The sequence below is a fragment of the Mirounga angustirostris genome, unplaced genomic scaffold, assembly GCF_029215605.1.
Source record: "Mirounga angustirostris isolate CCGP_5_RB_7025 unplaced genomic scaffold, mMirAng1.0.hap1 SCAF_12, whole genome shotgun sequence".
NCBI classification, from domain to species: Eukaryota; Metazoa; Chordata; class Mammalia; order Carnivora; family Phocidae; genus Mirounga; species Mirounga angustirostris.
Genome location: NW_026991720.1, coordinates 16,501,431 through 16,521,900, shown reverse-complemented (window position 1 = coordinate 16,521,900; position 20,470 = coordinate 16,501,431). Strand labels below are relative to the sequence as shown.

The 20,470-nt window shown below is 38.5% G+C and overlaps 1 protein-coding gene across 1 annotated transcript; it reads left to right on the top strand.

Moving 5' to 3' along the window:
* The first annotated feature begins 18,650 nt into the window (after window positions 1–18,650).
* CHRM2 (cholinergic receptor muscarinic 2) lies at window positions 18,651–20,249 on the top strand. The gene has a single exon (XM_045865092.1). It carries the CDS (start codon window positions 18,696–18,698, stop codon window positions 20,094–20,096), a length of 1,401 nt encoding a protein of 466 aa, XP_045721048.1. The 5' UTR covers window positions 18,651–18,695; the 3' UTR covers window positions 20,097–20,249.
* Window positions 20,250–20,470: the final 221 nt, after the last annotated feature.

The following is a 20,470-nucleotide window of genomic DNA, read 5'->3' as shown; positions in this document are numbered from 1 at the left end:
GTTTACTGACATTTAGTGCTTATTCCATATGGAAGTTATTTGCAAGGTATTCTTGCATTGCCATCTAATCAATATTATTTCTTCAGCTTCAGAAATACAATTTCAACCTTCTTAGACCACACTATGTATGTCACACCAATTCCTTATTTAAGACAGAGATATTTATTTGGTTATACAATAGTCACTTTCCACAGTGCTTTGTGCTCCTTTCCAACAAAGAGACACTTAGCTTTATTGTCTTTACACAGATAATTGTCATAATTACTGGATTATTTTTCAAGTTATATGCGATTACAGCAAAAGTATTAAGTATTTTGTATCTGAATTTTTTTATTTATAAGTATCTTAAATTTTTGGATGCAAACCAACTTTTGAGTGGGACTAGATTTTATGCAGTCTCTGCTAATTATAAAGTGAGATAGTTGGTTTAATCAGAAGGACGGACTATGCAGATTTATTTGCTACATTATTTTTTGGGGAAAACTTTTCGGTTCTATACAGAATAAAATTGGGAGGCAAGAAAATAGTCACCGGGTTATTATAACAATCCTTATTCATAGGTGAGAAGGCTGTGGAATAGTATGAACTTCCATGAATATATAAGCATAACTTTTAATTAATATATGCATTATTTGTACATAGAAAGTGGCCAGATATAAGATAACAGCTTTCACATTTAAATATATTCTATTTACATTATGTACAGGTGGCCAAATACAAAGACTACAGTTCATAGTCTATATGAATGATATACATTTTTATACATCAGAATTAGAAATATAGTGACAATAGTTCTATTCATTGTGCGACTATAAATAAGGTTAGTCTTAGCAAGATATATACAATATACATACACCAATAGGCCTATAAAAATTACATGTTAGATATATATGAAAAGAACTGCAAGACATCCGAGAGGAACAAAAGACAAAACTGGAATGAATGAAAAACGTTCCTTGCTGGGAAGACTTAATACTAGACAATTGTTAATTTTTCTCAAATTAATTTATCACAGTCCAATAAAAATACCATAAGGAAAAGGAGTTCACAGAACATTCTAAGGTTTATGTAAAAATAGCATGAAAATACAATAAAGATAATTTTTTAAAGTACACTAACTAAACACATTATACAATTAAAGTAGAAGAAAATGATGTTGCTGGTACAAGGACAAACCAGATGAAACAGTGGAATAGAATGGAAAGCCCAGAAATAGATGCAGGTTTTTGGAAATATTTAGTAGATGATAGAGTTAGCTTTTCAAATTTGTGGAGAAAGTGTGAGTTGTTCGATACATGTTTCTGGAGTGGTTTTCAAACTATTTGGGGAAAAAATCAATATTAAATCACTTCATACCTTATTTTAAAATACAGTGTGATAAATTATAGTTTCAAGTATAAAATATGTGAAATAGTTAAAAGACATTATCTTAAACATTAACTTATTTGGAGTAGAGAAAGTCTGAATGTTCGAATATGGTACCATAAAGTTAAATATTAATAGATACAACACATATCCAAAAGTGTCCCTGTAAAAAGGGCAAATAAAAAATTCCAGTGGTCAGTAAGATGAAAAATGTAAAACTTCACAATCAATAAAATGATAACAAAAACTTCTAACAAAATATGTTACTTAACTGATTTACAGTGTTTTTTGATGACAATTCATATTTTGGTTAACGGCTATAGGAAATAATATAATGATCCATTTGTTGTTGGGATTTTACTATCAAAAATAGCAAGTGTGTATAATTTTGGACAATGATCCAACTTTTAGGAATTTATGCTAGAAAAGCAATTAGAGATCTATAAAAGGAAAAAAAAAAGATGCAGAAAGAAGTTCTCTGCACCATTCTCTGTGAGAGTGAAAAGTGAAAAATTGGAAATGACTTCTGTCCCAAATAGAGTATTGTTTAAAGTATAGTATGGCTACAGAATTAAACATTGTTTACCCATTTAAATGATGCATTAGAAGATTATGTAATGTCATCGAAAAATGCCCATGTTTATCTTTCTTTGAAAATGTTATGAGCCTTTCAATGCCAAAGGTCATAAGGCAGGGGCCAACAGGCCAAATCTGTTTACACAGACATATTTTGCTTTCTTGTCAGGATTTTATCATGTTGAGCCAAGGTTTAAAAATTGGAAGAACACACACGAAAATCCAGATTCCCAGCATATGTTTACAGTTCTGAGTATCTGACAGCTCTGCCCACATTCCCACCTCAGTCGGAGCTGAATGGTGGAGTAACTGGCAGCTACTCCAGTTCAGCTACTCCACCATTCAGCTACTCCAGTTCAGCTACTCCAGTTCCCCACCTCTCAGAGCCTCCCAGCCACACATCTTGCCCTCCTCATTCACTCACACCCAGCCTGCTTCCCTGTTTCAGTTCCCTGCCTGGCCTCAGGCAGGGAGACGGTGGACTGATGAATACCACGTGATCTAAAACTTTTAATGGATGTAAGAAGATAGACAACAAAATTTCAGTAGCCGTCAAAGCCACAGGTTTCTCCATCCATACTATAAAGTTTTTGACAACAGGAAGCAAGTGAACATTGTTCCCTTTTTTATCCCCTGAAGTTTAGCCAGGAGAAAATTATCTGTTGAATGGTCAAGCAAAGTAAATAGCGCCTTCGGGTCACCTATGAATGATTAAAAATCCTGTTTCTCTTGGTTTACTTATCTCATGTTCTGACTTGAAAATCATAAAGACAATACACAATAAATTTTATTTTCAGCATCCAAGGACAGAGGGAACTGTGTGAGCAGAGCAAAAAATATATCGTAAACAAATCTCATGTATTTTTGAAATGAAAAAGATAAACACACCATTCTTAGTTGAGACTTAACACAGAAATCTCTGGCACCGAATTCTGCTCTGTAACACAGAACATAATACAAGAGCCAATTTATTCTTGTTTGATTTTGTAATTTTGTTTAGACTTCAGGCTTCCAATGAAAATTGTCAAAATACCCTTCCTTACCCTTTGCAAATTGTTGCATGTCTCAAACACACCCGCTCCAGGAGCCTCATTTCATGACTCGGCCTCCTTGCAGGGATACTTAGGCAGCGATTATAGCGATGCCATAAAACCAGCATGCAAGTCACTGGATGACTATTTCTAGTCCGTCCACTAAACAAGTCCAGGATAAAATCACTGGCACAGAGGTGTCAGCTAATTGAGGAATCAGACAGCTGGAGAGACCAGGCTGGGTGAGAAAACACCCTTATCCCAAGGACAAACCTTTGCTCTGACATTGGAGAGAATACACAAATGAACTTGCCAAGTAAATTGCTTTCCTGCTCTAATATATGATCTCTTGCTCCAGTGCTAAAGCCACTTTTTAATGAGTTGGTAGGTAAATATGGAGCTAGATTGAGAGAATTAGTTCATGCTTGTATGTTTTCAATATTGTGAGTGAAATGAAAATACAGATAGCAATTTGAATCTAATTTTCAAGCTTTCACGGATGAAGGGTCACAGAGGGCAGCTGAGACATACCAAGATATTGAGGGTGGGAGACGTAGGGATGGTGACAAAGAAAACCAGCTGACACAAAGCAGAAGCCTCTCCAGCAAGTACAGCAGAGCCCCAATAGTATAAATTCAAGAGAGAAAGAGAGAGAACGGTTTTCTCTGTAGGTATACGCAGTTCAGTAGTTAGGAAAATATAGATCTAAGGCAGAAGTCAGTGACGATCATCTGTGACCTCTCAGTTGGCATCATATGTATCCTAAGAGAATTAAAATTAGAATTCTGGAATGCTTTTAGAGCCAAGAGAGACGTTGGAGTTGAACATCCTCACTGCCACAGAGGACAAAAATCAAACTCAGGGGGTTAAATACCAAGTCCAGGATGAGAATGCAGGTATTTTAACAGCCCAGACCCCTGCTCTTTGCGCAAGTGTAGACCAACACTGCTATCTAAAGACAAACTGATCCTGTGAGAAATGGGTGTGGGTGGAGGGTGTGGTTGTTGGAGGTCCTGAGGAAGACACCATCTTGCATAATTAAACATTTTGTTTTTGAGATGAAACAGATTCAAAATAAAAGCCTCTCCCAGATGTCACCCCCAAAGTCCTAAATTGAAAACACACAAACACAGCGACTCAGGCTGAGAAAACAATTGGACCAGCTACTAGTGAGTTAAAAGAGAGGAAAATGGGTGGTTTGCAGGAAAGTAAGGGGAGCAGGGATGTCTCAGATTCATTCTGCTGCTGATATCAGAAAGTGTCAAATCCTAAAATTAGAGGAAAATATTCACTGAGATAAGTCGATGATTTGGGGCTAAGGCTTATTTCACATGATAGGTGTGTTTAATTTAGTCATTAAATTGTCCCATGAACATTCTTCTATATTCCTATCTCCCTTCTCCCATTTGTTTTTCATCATACAGCTTAAAAATGTAAAGCATTTCAATCACCATTAATAATGCCTTTTACTATTTATCAGCCTTCAAAAATGTATTAAAAAATGTATTCATAGTTAAACAAAAGCCGTACAGGACTGCTTTTTGTTCTCGATATTCACAATGTGATACAATTTGCTGTATTTAACAGGATATGTAGACAGAGCACCCAGCACTTGCTTGCCTTCCCAATATGTACACTGCGTTGTCTGGCAACTGAGGATCAGTTTCTGTTTAATGTTCGTGAACAGGTAACAATTATTAGCATATTTATTTATTATAAACTTATACAGAGTTGAGTAACAAATGGTGATTATTTGAATGTGAGAGGTTGTGACTTCATGAAAATTGTTATCGTATGGGAGAAGTAGAGGAAATCTTTGTAATTCCTGTGAGCTTAAGAAATGCAGGAATATACATTCTAAATAACAGAAAGTCGTCAAATGGCAGTTCCAACAGACCTACTGTACAATTAACAGTTTTACCTACTGTGAAGGTAATTCTCTTTCCACTTCTACTTCCAACCTAGCAAGATCCTTTACTTCAGCCTTTACTGAAGTCTGAGTAAAGGCTGAGAAGCCCAGACCAGGCTCGGTTTAAATCCTTTTGCGAGTATTATTTCATTTAATTCTTGAAATGGATCTACTTGGCAGGTGTTGTCACTGCATAAGCAACAAGAAAACTTACTCTTGGAAAATTTAGAAACTTACTAAAAATCTGGAGTGGGCTTACATGCCTAGACTGGAGTCTGTGGGTTGCCAAAGAGAAGACCCTCAACTCATGGTCAGAAAATCAGGTCAAGCGAGGGCTGAATCCAGAAAGAGACAATGATTGAGACAGTGAGGATGGTTGATTTGAAACTGAAATCCAGTGAAGGATCCTTGGCAATGAGATGACTCGTAATACCAGCTTGGTCCATGACATCAACAGTTTGTTACAATGTCTGACTTTAAGTGTTCTTCACTGCCTTGGGGTTCTGTTTCTAAGACGCGTGAAGTCCTCTGCTGTAACCTACCTTCCTCAGACTCAGTAGATAGGTTTAAAAAGTTTCCTAAACAGCCTGTTCCTTGGTATCTCCCAAACGAATCAAATCTACTCTCACCCCCGCCCCTTCCCTCCTCTTTGCAATGCTAACTCCGGGCCATTGTCTCCCCATGTCCTCTGGATGCTCTTCTTTTCTGCTTCCGTCAGCTCTTGCATCCCCAATGACACATATTGCTCTTAAATCTTGAGACCCTCAGTCGGCAGGGTTTTCTTCTCTTCAGGTTGTCATCCCTATTTTTTTTAAGACCAAAAATTTTCAAAGGCCTCTTCTGTTTCCTTGAAATCACCTTTTTTTTTTTTCCACTTTGCTTTACCTTTGGGTTACAAAATAGGTGTCTGTCTGTCCAGCTTGCTCCTGTTATCTATCCAAACGCTGAGCAGGCACAAAAGTACACTGTGTGATTTCTTATTCTCTGGCTTTTATAACCAAAGAATTTTCATTTTATTGAAAGTAATAATTTTCTAACTCATTTAATCTCAGCATATGAAAATATTGTTTGGGTTCTATAAATAGGAATGTGCAGTTCATAGTAAGGATAAAGGAGCTAGCTATAGGTTGGGTGTTTAAAAACTTGGAATTATATCGAAACAAATTAAACTTTATTTGAATGGCTCCCTGGTGGAAATCTGAGGTTGTCCCGGGCATTGCTTCAAACATAATGAAAGATCATCCCACTCTACTTCACAATCCCTGTTCCCCCACCATGCCTCCTGATTTTGTCATTTCTGTGGTCTAGCTACTTTGTGCTGCTCCCCTTAGACAGGGCTGTTTCACTGTGATTCTCTGCTTTATGCACAGAGTCATTAGTTATTTTAATAACAATACCAAAAAGAAAAAAAAAAAGTAGCAAAGTGGGTCAGGCTCTCACCTTTCAGCTTTACAGTGGGCTTTGGAAGCAGCCAAACAAGGAAAGAGCCAGAGGCAGGCTGCTCACAAGTTACATTCCTAAATGCAGACACAGAGCTGAGGATGTTTTAACATGAAGAACAGAGATGAAGAGGCAGCTTACAAATGAGCCTGTTCTTAAAACACTTCGGCTAAGTGTTCCCATTCCAATAGCCATACAGGAACCAGAGTGAAGACTGAAAGATGCATAGACCTCATATCTAGGTTCAGGATGAGAATTGCCCTGGGGCATGCTGGAGAGGGCCTGCTTGCGTGGCAGCCTGTAGTAAGCCCTCTGATCCCCAAAAGACTGTCCGTAGAGTGGGTCCGAATCCCTTGTCCTGCTATGGCAGGTCAGGTCTAACCTCTGCATGACCCCTGGATTCTAAGATGATGAGGCCATGTCTTTTGTCTGTGGAATAATATTTCCAGATAAAGGTTACATAGTTACCATACCATAAATAAAGTTAAGTGTCTTACTTCTAGCCAGTCATGGCAGAAAAGGAATATGACATTAGAGATTGGGAAATGGGCCGCTTCTGGGGGTTACATTAGTTTCAGGTATGCAGCCAAGTGATTCACAGGTTTCTACATGATCCTGTGCTCACTGCAAGTACAGCTACCATCTCTCTGTCAGCATATAATACTGTAAAGTATCAGTGGCCGTATTCCTTAATGTACAGCAAGAATTTTAAATGGAGGTTTACTTGTCTTTGACCGTGTGACCTTTCAGTTAGGAACAGAATTAGTCACTAACTCTTAGACTGATGTTCCTTGAAGTTTAGATCGAAGATTCTTACCATCTTGGCGTTAAGAATCAGGATACCGTCGGGATACCTGAGTGGCTCAGTCGGTTAAGCGTCTGCTTTCGGCTCAGGTCAGGAGCCTGGGGTCCTGGGATCGAGTCCCACATCAGGCTCCCTGCTCAGCGGGGAGCTTGCTTCTCCCTCTGCCTGCTGCTCCCCATGCTTGTGCAAGCTCTCTCTCTCTCTCTCTGGCAAATAAAATCTTAAAAAAAAGAATCAGGATACCAATGAATGATCATGGGATTTCCTGAATGCCTAAGATGAATGGAAGCAAATAATAAAAGTGGCATGGAATAGACTCATACAAAATTAAAAATTGCTTCAACTTACTTCCTTATTTTGGGGGGAGAAATACAGAGTGCACACTTCATTCCTTCTTTCTTTCTTTCTTTCTTTCTTTCTTTCTTTCTTTCTTTCTTTCTTTGTTTCTTTCTTTCGTTATTAATGCTCTACTTGTTGGTTGAACCACATGTTAGGGGCACATGAGTGGCTCAGTCTGTTAAATGTGACTCTTGATTTAGGCTCAGGTCGTAATCTCAGGGTCGTGAGATGGAACCCCATATGGGGCTCCGTGCTGAGCATGGAGACTGCTTGAGATTCTCTCTCCCCCTCTCCCTCTGTCCCTTCCCACCTCACATGCACTCTCTCTCTCTCAAAAAAAAAAAAGAACTTCATGTTAAATGATAATAAACTTAATAATCCTGACTACTTAATAAGCACCTGCTGGGAGCCTTGTGTATTATATGTATTTAAAAAAAATTCTGAATGATAAATTTTATTTTCCACCTCCCTTAGATGTGGAAGGAGAGTCAACAGATTTAACTTCACATAACTAGAAAGTAGCAGAGATAGGTTTTGGTCTCAGGTTCAACACCAAAGCATTATCTACTGTATCCAGAGACCCATCCTAGTTATCTGTGGATAACTCATACAGAGAGAAAAGCTAGATCACGCTTACAGGGCAAGGAGGCCAGCCTTTCTGCTTGCATGTCTCTTAGAAGGATCTCCAGGCTGGTGGGCCTTTGCTGCTGTCTTCCTCAAGGGGAAGTGGCATTCGTGAAAGAATTTCCCTAGACTTAGACCTTCTTAAGAGCAGAGACATTCTTTCTTTCTTTTCTTCCTCAATGTGTCATTATCCCTTCTTCATCAGCTAACACTCTTGGCACCCACTTGCACCCACAGTGGTTAGGTGAGGGAGTCCAGGGAAAATTCTCTCAGCTTTCTATTTCCTTTCACTTTGAGTTGTTTGGGGGATTAATTAACCACAGAATTCTACTCTAACATGTTCTCTTCGAGGTCCAGCTGTGTATAAAGTCCTGCCCCGAGAGAACACAGACTAAAACTGCTTTGCTTTGCAGACTAAAACTACAATTGTACTTGAAGGAAAAACGTACCACCCAGCAGATTTGTGCACAAGCCACCATCCGTGCGTGGCCTGTCTATCTGACCCTCTCCCCTTCTCATGCATTGTTCAGGTCCAAACATAGTATTTAAGTATCTCAATAATGTGAACTGCTTGAAGTTTAGCTACTTTTTCTTAGATGACAAGGTGGAACATGTAAACTATGCTGGGGATATTTGCTAGTGAAGACACTGTAATTTGAGAAAGGAAGCGTCATTGTCACGGCTCTCACAGTGGGCACAGTCAACAGGGAGCCTGCCTCCTGGGGAAAGAGAAAGAACAGGGCTGGCAAATCCAAGCTTAGCCTGCACGAGAGCTCTGATTTTCCAAAGTGTTGACGAGTCGGAAGGGGTGGGGGAGTTGGGTACTTGAATATTGAAATAGGCTTGAGCTAATGGTGCCCGGAGAGGGGAGGGGAGGGTAGAGGAAGAGAGTGACTATACTACAGACATTCAGAATGGCACAGTTCCTGTGGCTACCGCCAGGAAAGTGGTTTCCTTGCGAGCAGGTAGAAGGATCGACTGTCCTGATTTACCACGTAGAACTTGATTCTCTCCGACCAACTTGCTCGAACTCTAAATTAATGCTTTAGATACAAAAATCTTTGCTGAGTTGATGCAGCTTTTTGTGTGTCCCCATCTCATTGCCATTAAATCATTTAGTAAAGACTTGAATCTTCTCCGTGCTCTCATTTCTCACGTTTTCCTGGGATAACACGGTGGTCATTTTGCTCCGTTCTAGAAATAGGCTGCAATCAGACTCCGAGGAAACAATCATTTTGTCTTTCGACTGGAAACAATTAAAACAGTTGCTGCGCATTACTCTCTACACTTCATTACTATTTTATTTTTATAGCGTCACGGAGTCTGATGTGAGTCAAGGGCATATGAGGCGTGTGTCATTTCTGTCATTGAAAAGCTGAAGAACCCAGATTTACCCTTATGAAGGTGAATTCATTTCTTGGCCGTACCTACCTACATTCTGGTTGTTGCTACCAGAAGAATGATTCTCTGTTAAGCTTACACTTACAGGTACGTTTATTTAAAGACGAAAATTGTGTCTATAAAACGCAGGACACTTTATTTTTCATATGTGTACTTTTATGAAAAGAGCCACACGTGCATTGATTTTTTTTTTCCTTTTTGCCCTTAAACAATATAACGTTAAGTAGAGACACGTTTACAATAAATATAGATTCCTAAGTATGACCAAGTGTCTTTTTCTCTACTTACCTGTTATAAGATGTGTTACTTAAATTTGCCTTTTCTTTGTACTCAGAAGAGAAATTAACTTCTGTGTGTGCCTCCTAATCTTTTGATAATTTCTGGTCCCATTAATTCTTAGCTATCTGAATCTACTCTTAAGAGGAAAAATATTAACTTACAACCCTTTTAGATTCTCCCTGACCCTAAACTGATTCTTACTTCTCTTTTCAAAACTGTCCTTGACCTACTATCCAGAGTTCCATGTTGCCTTGTGTTCTGTCTCAGCTTCCAGTGGAAGGCACATGCGCCATTGAAAAGGATCCCTATAGGGATGCATTGTTTGCAATTGCTCAGCTTCTCTGGAACAACAGCTTTCATTCTAGAATTTTCTGTCAGAGTCATAACAAGCCTCAACTCCTCTGCAAATTTGATTCACATGTTTAATTCAAAGCAATGAATTAACTAATTTAGAGTTATTAAACCAGCAGCCTGCTGACTTTAGGGAGAAAAAAGAACAACAAAATTTTTAAAAAGCCGACTATACAAATTTCCAACTTCTCAAGACGATGAGAAAGACACAGACTCAAATACAGCTGCCTCATCATAAACAACTTTCAGTAGCTCTCTGAGGATTGCTTCCATTTTCCTTTCACTCTCCTTGTCAGGGCATAATAACCTTTAGACAGGGGGCTTTCTCTAGCTTTGCGGCTGTTGGCCCAGGAGCACACAGTTTGGTCAGCACCATGTAGGAGATTACGTTCATCATCAATACTGAGTTCGGTCAGATTCCCAGGACAGAAAAGGAAGGGTGCTCCAGTGCTTCCTCAGATGGAATTTCATTTTGAAAAGTCAAAAGAATGGTTTATTCCATAGTGTGTTTCATTTAGAGTTGTCCAGAACTCTTTTCCTTTTTGGCAGGAGGTACATTGTGTGGAAAAAATAACTAAAATGCGCCACGGACACAAAGGCAAGGACTAGGGTACTCGTTAAACCATTGTAAGGTCTCTTTCCCTCTTAGTCATGACATATTTCTAGAGCAAGTGTTGTTTAGGATGTGTTTTAAGAACGGAAAAGATAGTTTGGCGAACAGGGAGTGGAAGTCTGTCCAGCATCACTAAGAATAGTAGGTTTGACAGGCAGCCAAAATTGTGAACATGTGCACATTGTCATAAGGGCTTGAAAGTTCTTTAAGGTTTTTACATTGGAAAAATTCATGAATTCTCTTGTATTTGTACTGATGTGGGGATCAGATTGCTGTTTCTGCTACTTTCACTCTTTTTCTACCCTTTGCCTTTACATTTTTTCTTTTTTTTTTTCCACAAAAGTACAACTCGCATATAGTGAAGTACACAAACCTTAAGGATACAGCTTGATAAATGCAATTTGCTTTAAGTGGTGGTCTTCTTTTTTCAAATATTTTACATAATGCATATCCAGTGAAGTCTGCCATTCTGTGCTGAAGTTTTCTAAATGAGAACAATTCTACACATTGCTTCCAGAATATTTTTGACATATCCTTTGAGATAAAATTAAAAACCCAGTGTAGGTGAGTTCACAGCTAAGTCTTACTCTGTGTTTCAGAACCTACAGCTTGACAGGCTCAGTGTACTGGAGTGAACACCCCCCATGAGCTTTTCTGAGAAATGTAATATAATGCAGAATCGTGAGAACATATATAAATACATATTTATATATGTTATATTTATATTACATATATAACTTATATATGTATTATAATATATTTATATGTTTATATATGTATTATAATATATAAATGTCACACACAAACAAACGATTATGGGAAGAAGAAAAAGAGAAAGAAAAGAGAGATCTATTAGGAAAGGTATCCAGGCAGCCTTCTGATTTTTTCACCCCAATCTGACCAACCTTCCTGCATAGATTCTGAGTCTTGACACTTACCATTATATTGGCCCGGAGTGGTTCCCGATGGCTGGAAACCCCGTCAGTAATTTGTGTCTCCCTGAGAGTATAAGCTCCTTGTGGACAAGAATGTGTTCGATTTTGTTTAGTCATTCATTCCTCCTTCACTTCCATCCTCTGAAGCCCTTGAAGGCAGATGAAGATCTGTTCACAGCAGAAATTCAATACGGTGTTTTAGAATGTTAGAAAAAGAAAAAAAGAACAGAGCTAACTCCGCCTTTGGAGCAGGGCCCCTGTTGCTCCAGCAGCCCCCACCCCACGTAGTGAAATTCAGGAGTCATGAAAAATCACTTGATATGTGTACTCCCCTCATAATGTGTCCTTTGGCTAAAGGGAAGCCTGATTCAAATGAGAAAAAACAGAAATTTACTTCCATTTCTGCCTGATGTTGTCAAGGTACAGGAGTGTGGACTGTCAGTATTCAGCTCTCAGAGCTGCACTGTCCCCCGAGCCCCGGGCCAGAACTCTCCCTTACTTGTAAGTAAAATTGAAAGACATTCAAGATTTGTAGGGGTCATCATGATATAAGCAAACCAGTTCTCTACTGCATTGGTATCAAAACTGAAACTTTCTTTAAAGAAGGGGACTTTGTTTCTCAGACTTCCTTAAAATCTCTCCCTATTTCTGTTGCCTTTCTTTCTTTTTCTCTCCACCATCATTCATGGTAGGCGTGATGGATCGTTGATGTAGGAACAATCCCAAAGCCTATGCTATTTATAAACTAGTGGGATTAATTGAATGTGTAGAAGATCTAAAACAAAGGCTGTATGCCCCAGTGGTCATCTCTCTGATGTCAGGGTAATCTTTATAGTTAATCATTCATCAGATTATTATACAGTATATTTATTTCTAAATATATAAATTAAAAACAGATAAGCTCCATTTGCTTTCTAATTGGTGATAACACGGGGTAAACTGACCACATCTCCTCCTTCAGGCAGAGAGGAGATGATGGGAGTGTCTGCACTAGGTCCTCAGTAGTAGGTCGTCTTGCTGCTAATGAGAGTCTGACGTCTCTCTAAAACACTATATTGCATCATCCTTATAGTTTTCCTGTTTTCTGTAATAGCAGTATTTTGTGCTGAAAGCCACATCTCTCTGCATAATGTTATTGAAGTAAACTTTTCATTATCTTAGAATAGACTGCGTGTTTAGCCCTTATACATACAATTTAAAAAGCTCCCATGGGCCTTATTGCTTTATGCGTTGAAGGACATTCAGGCAACCCTGGTGAGGCTGATGATTTTATCCCTCGTGTTTGCTCAACAGTTAGGCTGCGTCTAGGGCTCAGTGTGAAAGACATGGACAGAGAACACGCAGAACACCCTGCCATTTTTGGTAATGTGTTGAAATAGCAGCAGAAATTAGAAATCTGTAAAAAGTAATATACACCAAGATTACATTTGAGAAACAAAAGTTAAATAAATATAAACAATTATAAAGTCAACTTCATGTGACTTCCTCTTGATTTCTTGTTTTGAAATTTTGTTGTATAACTATATATCTTCTCTCTGGATTCTAGTTATCAAACATGGACCTCTCTTTTTTTTCCTGACTTTTCTTATTCTTCTAGAAAACTTTTTTTTTTTTTAATTCAAGTTTCCTGTCACGGGTGACATAGTGGAGTCAGATACCTAAATTTGAACCATGGCCTCAGTACTTGCCAGCTCTCTAATCATTGTCATCTATAAAACTGGAAAAGATGATAATTCTTTACAGGCTATTGTGATAATTAAATAAAATAACATGCAGAAAATTCTAACACCTAGGTTAGAACTCATGTGTTGATAAATTTATGATTAGCTTATTACACTGTGGTTGCATCTATGAAGAGATCATTATATATTAGGCATGCTGCCTGGCTTAGGCAGAGTGGGGGGAAAATCCCATTTTTTTAATTTAATTTCCATTGTGTATCTAAATACATATCAGAATTTATTTTTTAAATCAATTTAATTAGCATTCTCTCTGTAACTTCATAAAAATGTTACTGAACTTCTTTGTGTAGAACTTCTATGTAATTGATATGAATACTTCGGGGAGAGGTTACATATTAATTCACATGGTGACATATTTTTATGATGATTGCTTTTAGGAAAATGTTTTAAATCTTAAATGTTATGCATTTACATAATCAGGAACCTTACTTACTAACCTGTATCTTATTGTGAACAGCTCTTGCCCAAAGTCACAGTTTTAGCCTGGACACGATGATCCTCCTTTGTCTAAACCAAGGACCCGACTTGAATTTGGGGTAAAAGGCTTAGTCATGGCAGGTTAGAGGAATAAATATTTGGGACACACATTTGCTGCCAAGTAAGATTGCTCCTCAGACAAACAATGAATATTTGTAGCAGAATCTAGAGTCAGGCACTCGGGGTTTGAATCTCAAATAACTTAATTCTTTGATCTTTTGTTCAGGAGTTGCTGTGAAGAGTAATCATGCTCAATACCTATTAATTATTGTCAATATATTGTCATAGATGATTTAATATTATTGAAAACTTAATATCATGGATAAAGATAATTTAGTATTACCATTCCCACTACATCTCCTCACTCTTAGTCTACTTCACCCCCCCACACACACAATTTCCTGTTAACTATTAAGAGAAGTGATTAATTCATACCCATTTAACAAATGTAAATATTAATGGCACTTACTTAAGGTTAACATTTATAGATCATGGTTCAGAGACATTATCTCCCTTTGAACTTTCCCACAGCTCCAGGAGAAAAATAGGGTTATTATTACTCTTGTTTGAGAAAAAAAGAAAATTAAGGTTCATGGAAGTTTAGTGACATGATCAGACTCTCACAGCTAATAATTAAGAGCAGAGATTAGCACTCGGAACTTTGCAAGGATAATATTAAACCATGATGCATTCCTCACTGCTATGTATAGAGACTCAAGTAGTAAAGAAACTAAGGCCCGAAAAATGTTTTTCTCATAAGTTTCCATAATACTCTCAAAACTTAGTCATATACTAACATTGTAAAATACCAAATGGGTTGTTAAAACACTTGCCATATTCAGATATTGAATCCTAAAGGTCATCTTCATTGTTTTGTTTGTTGTGATTATGTTATTTCATCACTGATGTCACAATTTTTGCTTTAATAAAACCCTACGATGCCACACCAGGGCAAAAACTTTTCCATATATGTAAACAGCAGAGGTGGGAAGAGGGGGATGAAAAGACGCTGTTTTCTTTAATAGAAGAGCTGCGGGGCCTTCCATAGCTTGTTCATTACGTGGGGAGACAGGAACGCCATCCCTCAAACATTTGTGCTTGCCTCTGAGTGAAATGTTTTCCATTTTTACGTATGGCCTTAGTATAAACGAGCAAATATTAGAACTCTAAGAATTTAGAGGAGATCAATAGCAACAAAGTATATTATTATATAAATTTGCTATGTTCTACCTGGGTAAGAACTCTAGGTCCCCGAGATGGAATGTAGCTTAGCTAGCAACCTTAGGGTATAGTTCACCATTATACAAAAGCCTAACAATTTCACATGGATAAAGTATAATTCTCAAGTGGAGAAGGGAAACAGAGAAAGAGTATCTAACTCAAACGCAAGGATGTTCATTTTAGTGGCAGACTTTTCGCTCAGTAGCCTTGAAACGGAGAGTGATCACTTCAGCCTCTTTTGTGACCTCAGCTTCTGTCTTCAGATCAAGGGGGTGATAGGATGTGTTTATATTTTAGAATTGTTAATATAAGATGAGAGAACATACGTTTGAGCGTCCCAAGACTGGGTTTTCTTTTAGCTTTTTGGATTCTTTGTTTTGGGGTTTTTTGTTTTTTAGCTGAAATGTAATGCAAGTTCATTGTAAACAAGAAGAGGGGAAAAGGAGGAAGGAGGAAAACAAACTAGCAAATAAATGGAATCATACATCTCTATATTACTGTGATGTTTTAGAATAATAATAGGTATTATTCTTAGCACAAGCAATGGCAAAGGCCAGATGACTGTGGACAAATCACTTACTCTTACCCTTTCTTAATCCACAAAATGAGAGATCAAACTAGTTTATTTTTTGACAAAATGTCATATTCATACATTGTTCTCTGGAGGCAGTCACCAGAAGGCTTTTAAAATGAAAATAAATATAGTCCTACATTTTATTAAAATGAATGTGAAGAATGAAGTGTCAAACCAGACATTCAGAAAGTAAATGTTTGATGTTTTTCAATCAAAATTTATTAAAGTGAACAATTTGTGAAACATAAATATAACTCAATTCAAAAAATGTCAGTGAATTTAACAAATAGACAAAAGCAAGCTTATAAGCAAGTCAGGATTCTGTCTTACAGTTACCTTAGCTAATAAGGAATCATTGGAATCAATGATTGGATTAGTGAAATTGCTTTGTTCAAATAAATTTCATGAATAAACAGCTGTGTGAATCATGACCCAAAAAAAGTGCTGTTAAAGAAAAACGTTATTGAAAAAGTTCCCCTGGGTAAGTAAATAGAGATTGTATTAATAATACTAATTGTTAATCCTGTTTTGATTCGATAAACTTTTGAGCACCAGTTACATTTGAGGCAGGAAGCTGGATGGTAGAGCTAGGAAAACTCAGAAGCCAAAATTCACTGCTTTTCCAGTGAAAGAGGAAAAAATCCTAGATAGGCGTATCAATCAGTGTCCCAGGAGTCAAGGTATGAACAGGGGATCTATAGAAGTGGAAACCTAAGGGCTACGAACTACAGTGGTCCTCCCTTATCTGCTGGAGGATACGTTTCAAGATCTCCAGTGGATGCCTATTGTGTTACGCGTTAACAAAACCGAACTCTTCATAACACCCAGTGAGGAATAGGATATTGAAGAAAGTGTTTCCTCCTAAATGCAATACACAAGAGACACTAGGAATGTTTATGTGATGGGTGAGGACCAAGCCCAGAGAAATAGGTTGTGGTATACAAGGTGGGGTTGAGACATAAGAAACCAAATTTTAAAAGAGATAACACAGGAGAGGTTTTAGAATTGTTTCCTAACATGGCTTACAGCTCTGAATCCGGAGGTCTGGGGTGAGCCTGGAAATCTGCATTTTGTTTAATTATAAAAGGATATATTCATAATGGACGCATTGGGCGGTATTCTGAAGCATCTGATGTCAAAAGTAAATGACACTTTGTAAGACCCTTTTTTCTCTGTGCAGTAACTGACACCTCCTATATATTTTTGGAAGGCAAAATGGTAAGTTGCACTGCATTAACATCATTTCCTTGAGTAAACTCTTCAGGGTTTCCTCAAGACCTACAGATTCGTATCATATATGTAATCACCTTTCTGCTTAAATAGAACTCTATTCTGTAATATTATGAGTCTTGCTTTGATCATATCATCTTCTAACTGTAATTTTCCACAACAATGCCAGAACACATGTATCTGCTCCTTTGTTTTAACAGCTGCATACTATCCCATAGTAAGAGTATTCCAGAATATATTTAACCAATCCTCTGTCGGTGAGTCATTTTAATATTTCTAGGGGTTTTTTTTTTTTTTTTTTTTTTGCTATAACATTTCTGAATGAACATCCCTGAGTAGACCTCTGTGCACATTTGTAACTATAGCTGAAATAGAACTTCCTATATGCAGTCTGTCACTACACTTGGGTGATACTGTCTGAAAAATGATAATTATGTTTTTATTGAAACTCAGCAGAGTTTGGCAGCAGAAAGGACACTCAGGTTTCATAATTGCTTCTTTGGCAACCCATGGCTGCCACCAGAGCACATAGATCTCCCATGCAGGGATCTTGTCTTAATCATCACTGAATACCCAGCCTACAGCAAATGCCTAATACAGAGAAGTTGCTCAGTAGCTATGTGAGGACAAAGTAAATGAGTAAATTCTCAAGCAAACTGAGGTTTGTTCATAGTCTTACCTCTGTGATTGACTCGATATGTGACCTTATATAAATTACTGACTCTTTCTGGGCTTCAGTTCCTTCTTCTGACAAACAAATATAAATCCTAGCTTGACTGCACCAAAGATTTGGCAGGAAGAACAGTAGAATAATATATTTGGTAGTGACTTGAAAAGTAAAACATTCAGAAAATTCACATAATCATTGTCAATATGCATTTAGTAAATAGCTTCTTTTGCAGGGCATAGAATATTGGAAATGCTAGCTATGTGATGCTAACTCTTAAGTGTAAAATGGAGATCAGAGAAAAAAATAGTCTTTGGGGGGAAGGGTATTGGCTAATGAATTATTATTATCTTTGTTAGTATCGATATCAGTATCATTATGAAAAAGGCTTAAAGCTTCCAGTTGGAAAGGTGCTATTGACTATTAAAGTCACATACTCAATATTTTAAGTTTTATGCTTTCTTCCTCCCATCGGCTTATTAATTTTTATATACATACCAGAAACCTCTTGATGCTTTGGAAAGTCTTAGGTGTAACTTTAGTTCATTCAGTTCAATTCATCAATAGTATACTCAGGGGCACCTGGGTAGCTCAGTTAAGCACCCGACTCTTGATTTCGGCTCAGGTCACAAGCTCAGGGTCATGAGATCGAGCTCCACATCAGGCTTTGCACTCAACCCAGGGCCTGCTTGAGATTCTCTCTCTTCTCTTCCTCTGGCCTTCCCACTCATGCTCTCTCTAAATAAATAAATAAAATCTTTAAAAAACTTTAAAAACTAGTATACTCAGTTAAATTGACTAATGATAGATAGACAGATATTCATATCTAGATATGGACATATTCAAAATATTATCAGACTTCAAATACACTGCCAGCCTGAAAGGATTTTTTGAACCCTCCAGTTAATGTCTTTACCTTTTATGTGGGGAATTGGGGCAGATAGGCACAATAAACATAGAGGGGAAGGAATGAAGATTTTGGAGAAAAAAACTGTGGTTCAAAAGGAAGAAAGCTGGTATATCTTAACGCAATGTTTGTATTTGTTAATTTTATTCTGTTTCCCTGCAGGTTTAAATGTGTATTTGGCTACTTGGCTACTGATTAGAGAACACAAAATGAATAACTCAACAAACTCCTCTAACAATGACCTGGCTCTGACCAGTCCTTATAAGACATTTGAAGTGGTGTTTATTGTCCTTGTGGCTGGATCCCTCAGTTTGGTGACCATCATTGGGAACATTCTGGTCATGGTCTCCATTAAAGTCAACCGCCACCTCCAGACCGTCAACAATTACTTTTTGTTCAGCTTGGCCTGTGCTGACCTCATCATTGGTGTTTTCTCCATGAACTTGTACACCCTCTACACTGTGATTGGCTACTGGCCTTTGGGACCTGTGGTATGTGACCTTTGGCTAGCCCTGGACTATGTGGTCAGCAATGCATCAGTGATGAATCTGCTCATTATCAGCTTTGACAGGTACTTCTGTGTCACAAAACCGCTCACCTACCCAGTCAAGCGGACCACGAAAATGGCAGGTATGATGATTGCGGCTGCCTGGGTCCTCTCCTTTATCCTCTGGGCCCCGGCCATTCTCTTCTGGCAGTTCATCGTAGGGGTGAGGACTGTGGAGGATGGGGAATGCTACATTCAGTTCTTCTCCAACGCTGCTGTCACCTTCGGTACTGCCATTGCAGCCTTCTATCTGCCTGTGATCATCATGACCGTGTTATACTGGCACATATCCCGAGCCAGCAAGAGCAGGATAAAGAAGGACAAGAAGGAGCCTGTGGCCAACCAAGACCCAGTTTCTCCCAGTCTGGTACAAGGCAGGATAGTGAAGCCAGACAACAACAACATGGCCGGCAGTGACGATGGCCTGGAGCACAACAAAATCCAGAATGGCAAAGCCCCCAGGGATGCGGTGACCGAAAACTGTGTCCAGGGAGAGGAGAAAGAGAGCTCCAATGATTCCACCTCAGTCAGTGCTGTCGCCTCCAACATGAGAGATGATGAAGTCACCCAAGATGAGAACACAGTGTCCACTTCCCTGGGCCATTCCAAAGATGAGAACTCTAAGCAGATGTGCATCAAAATTGTCACCAAGACCCAAAAAGGTGACTCGTGTACCCCAACTAATACCACCGTGGAGGTCGTTGGTTCTGCAGGTCAGAACGGAGATGAAAAACAGAATATTGTAGCTCGCAAGATCGTGAAGATGACTAAGCAGCCCGCCAAAAAGAAGCCTCCTCCCTCCCGGGAGAAGAAAGTGACCAGGACGATCTTGGCTATTCTGTTGGCTTTCATCATCACTTGGGCCCCATACAATGTCATGGTGCTCATTAACACCTTCTGTGCACCCTGCATCCCCAACACAGTGTGGACAATTGGTTATTGGCTCTGTTACATCAACAGCACGATCAACCCCGCGTGCTATGCACTTTGTAACGCCACCTTCAAGAAGACCTTTAAACATCTTCTTATGTGCCATTATAAGAACATAGGCGCTACGAGGTAAAACATCTTTGTAGAGAAGGCAGGTGGTGAGGGGAGCTTGGGAAAAAGAGAAGGGATAAAAGAGTTCCCCGTTTTAAAAAATCTCTGCCATTGCACTTTATAGTCTTATTATGGAATGTGCAATTAAGGAGCCTAACAGTGACACTTTTGTCGTGCCGATGCTCTGGTTTGAGAAACCTGCACCTTATAAACCCTGTCAGTTTAGGAGCAACGAGACCATGAAAGAGACATGTTGGAGTTGTGGATTGAAGGGACAATCTACGCTTTCTCGTACTCTTGAAGAAGGGCTTCTGAATCTACAATTTTATCTCTGCACAAGAAGAATAACCTCGCTCCTTTTTTTTTTTTTCCGTTTTTTTGTTGTTGTTGTTCCTG

Excerpts from the sequence above, each read along its gene's own strand:
- CHRM2 (XM_045865092.1), top strand. The coding sequence starts at position 18,696 with ATGAATAACTCAACAAACTCCTCTAACAATGACCTGGCTCTGACCAGT.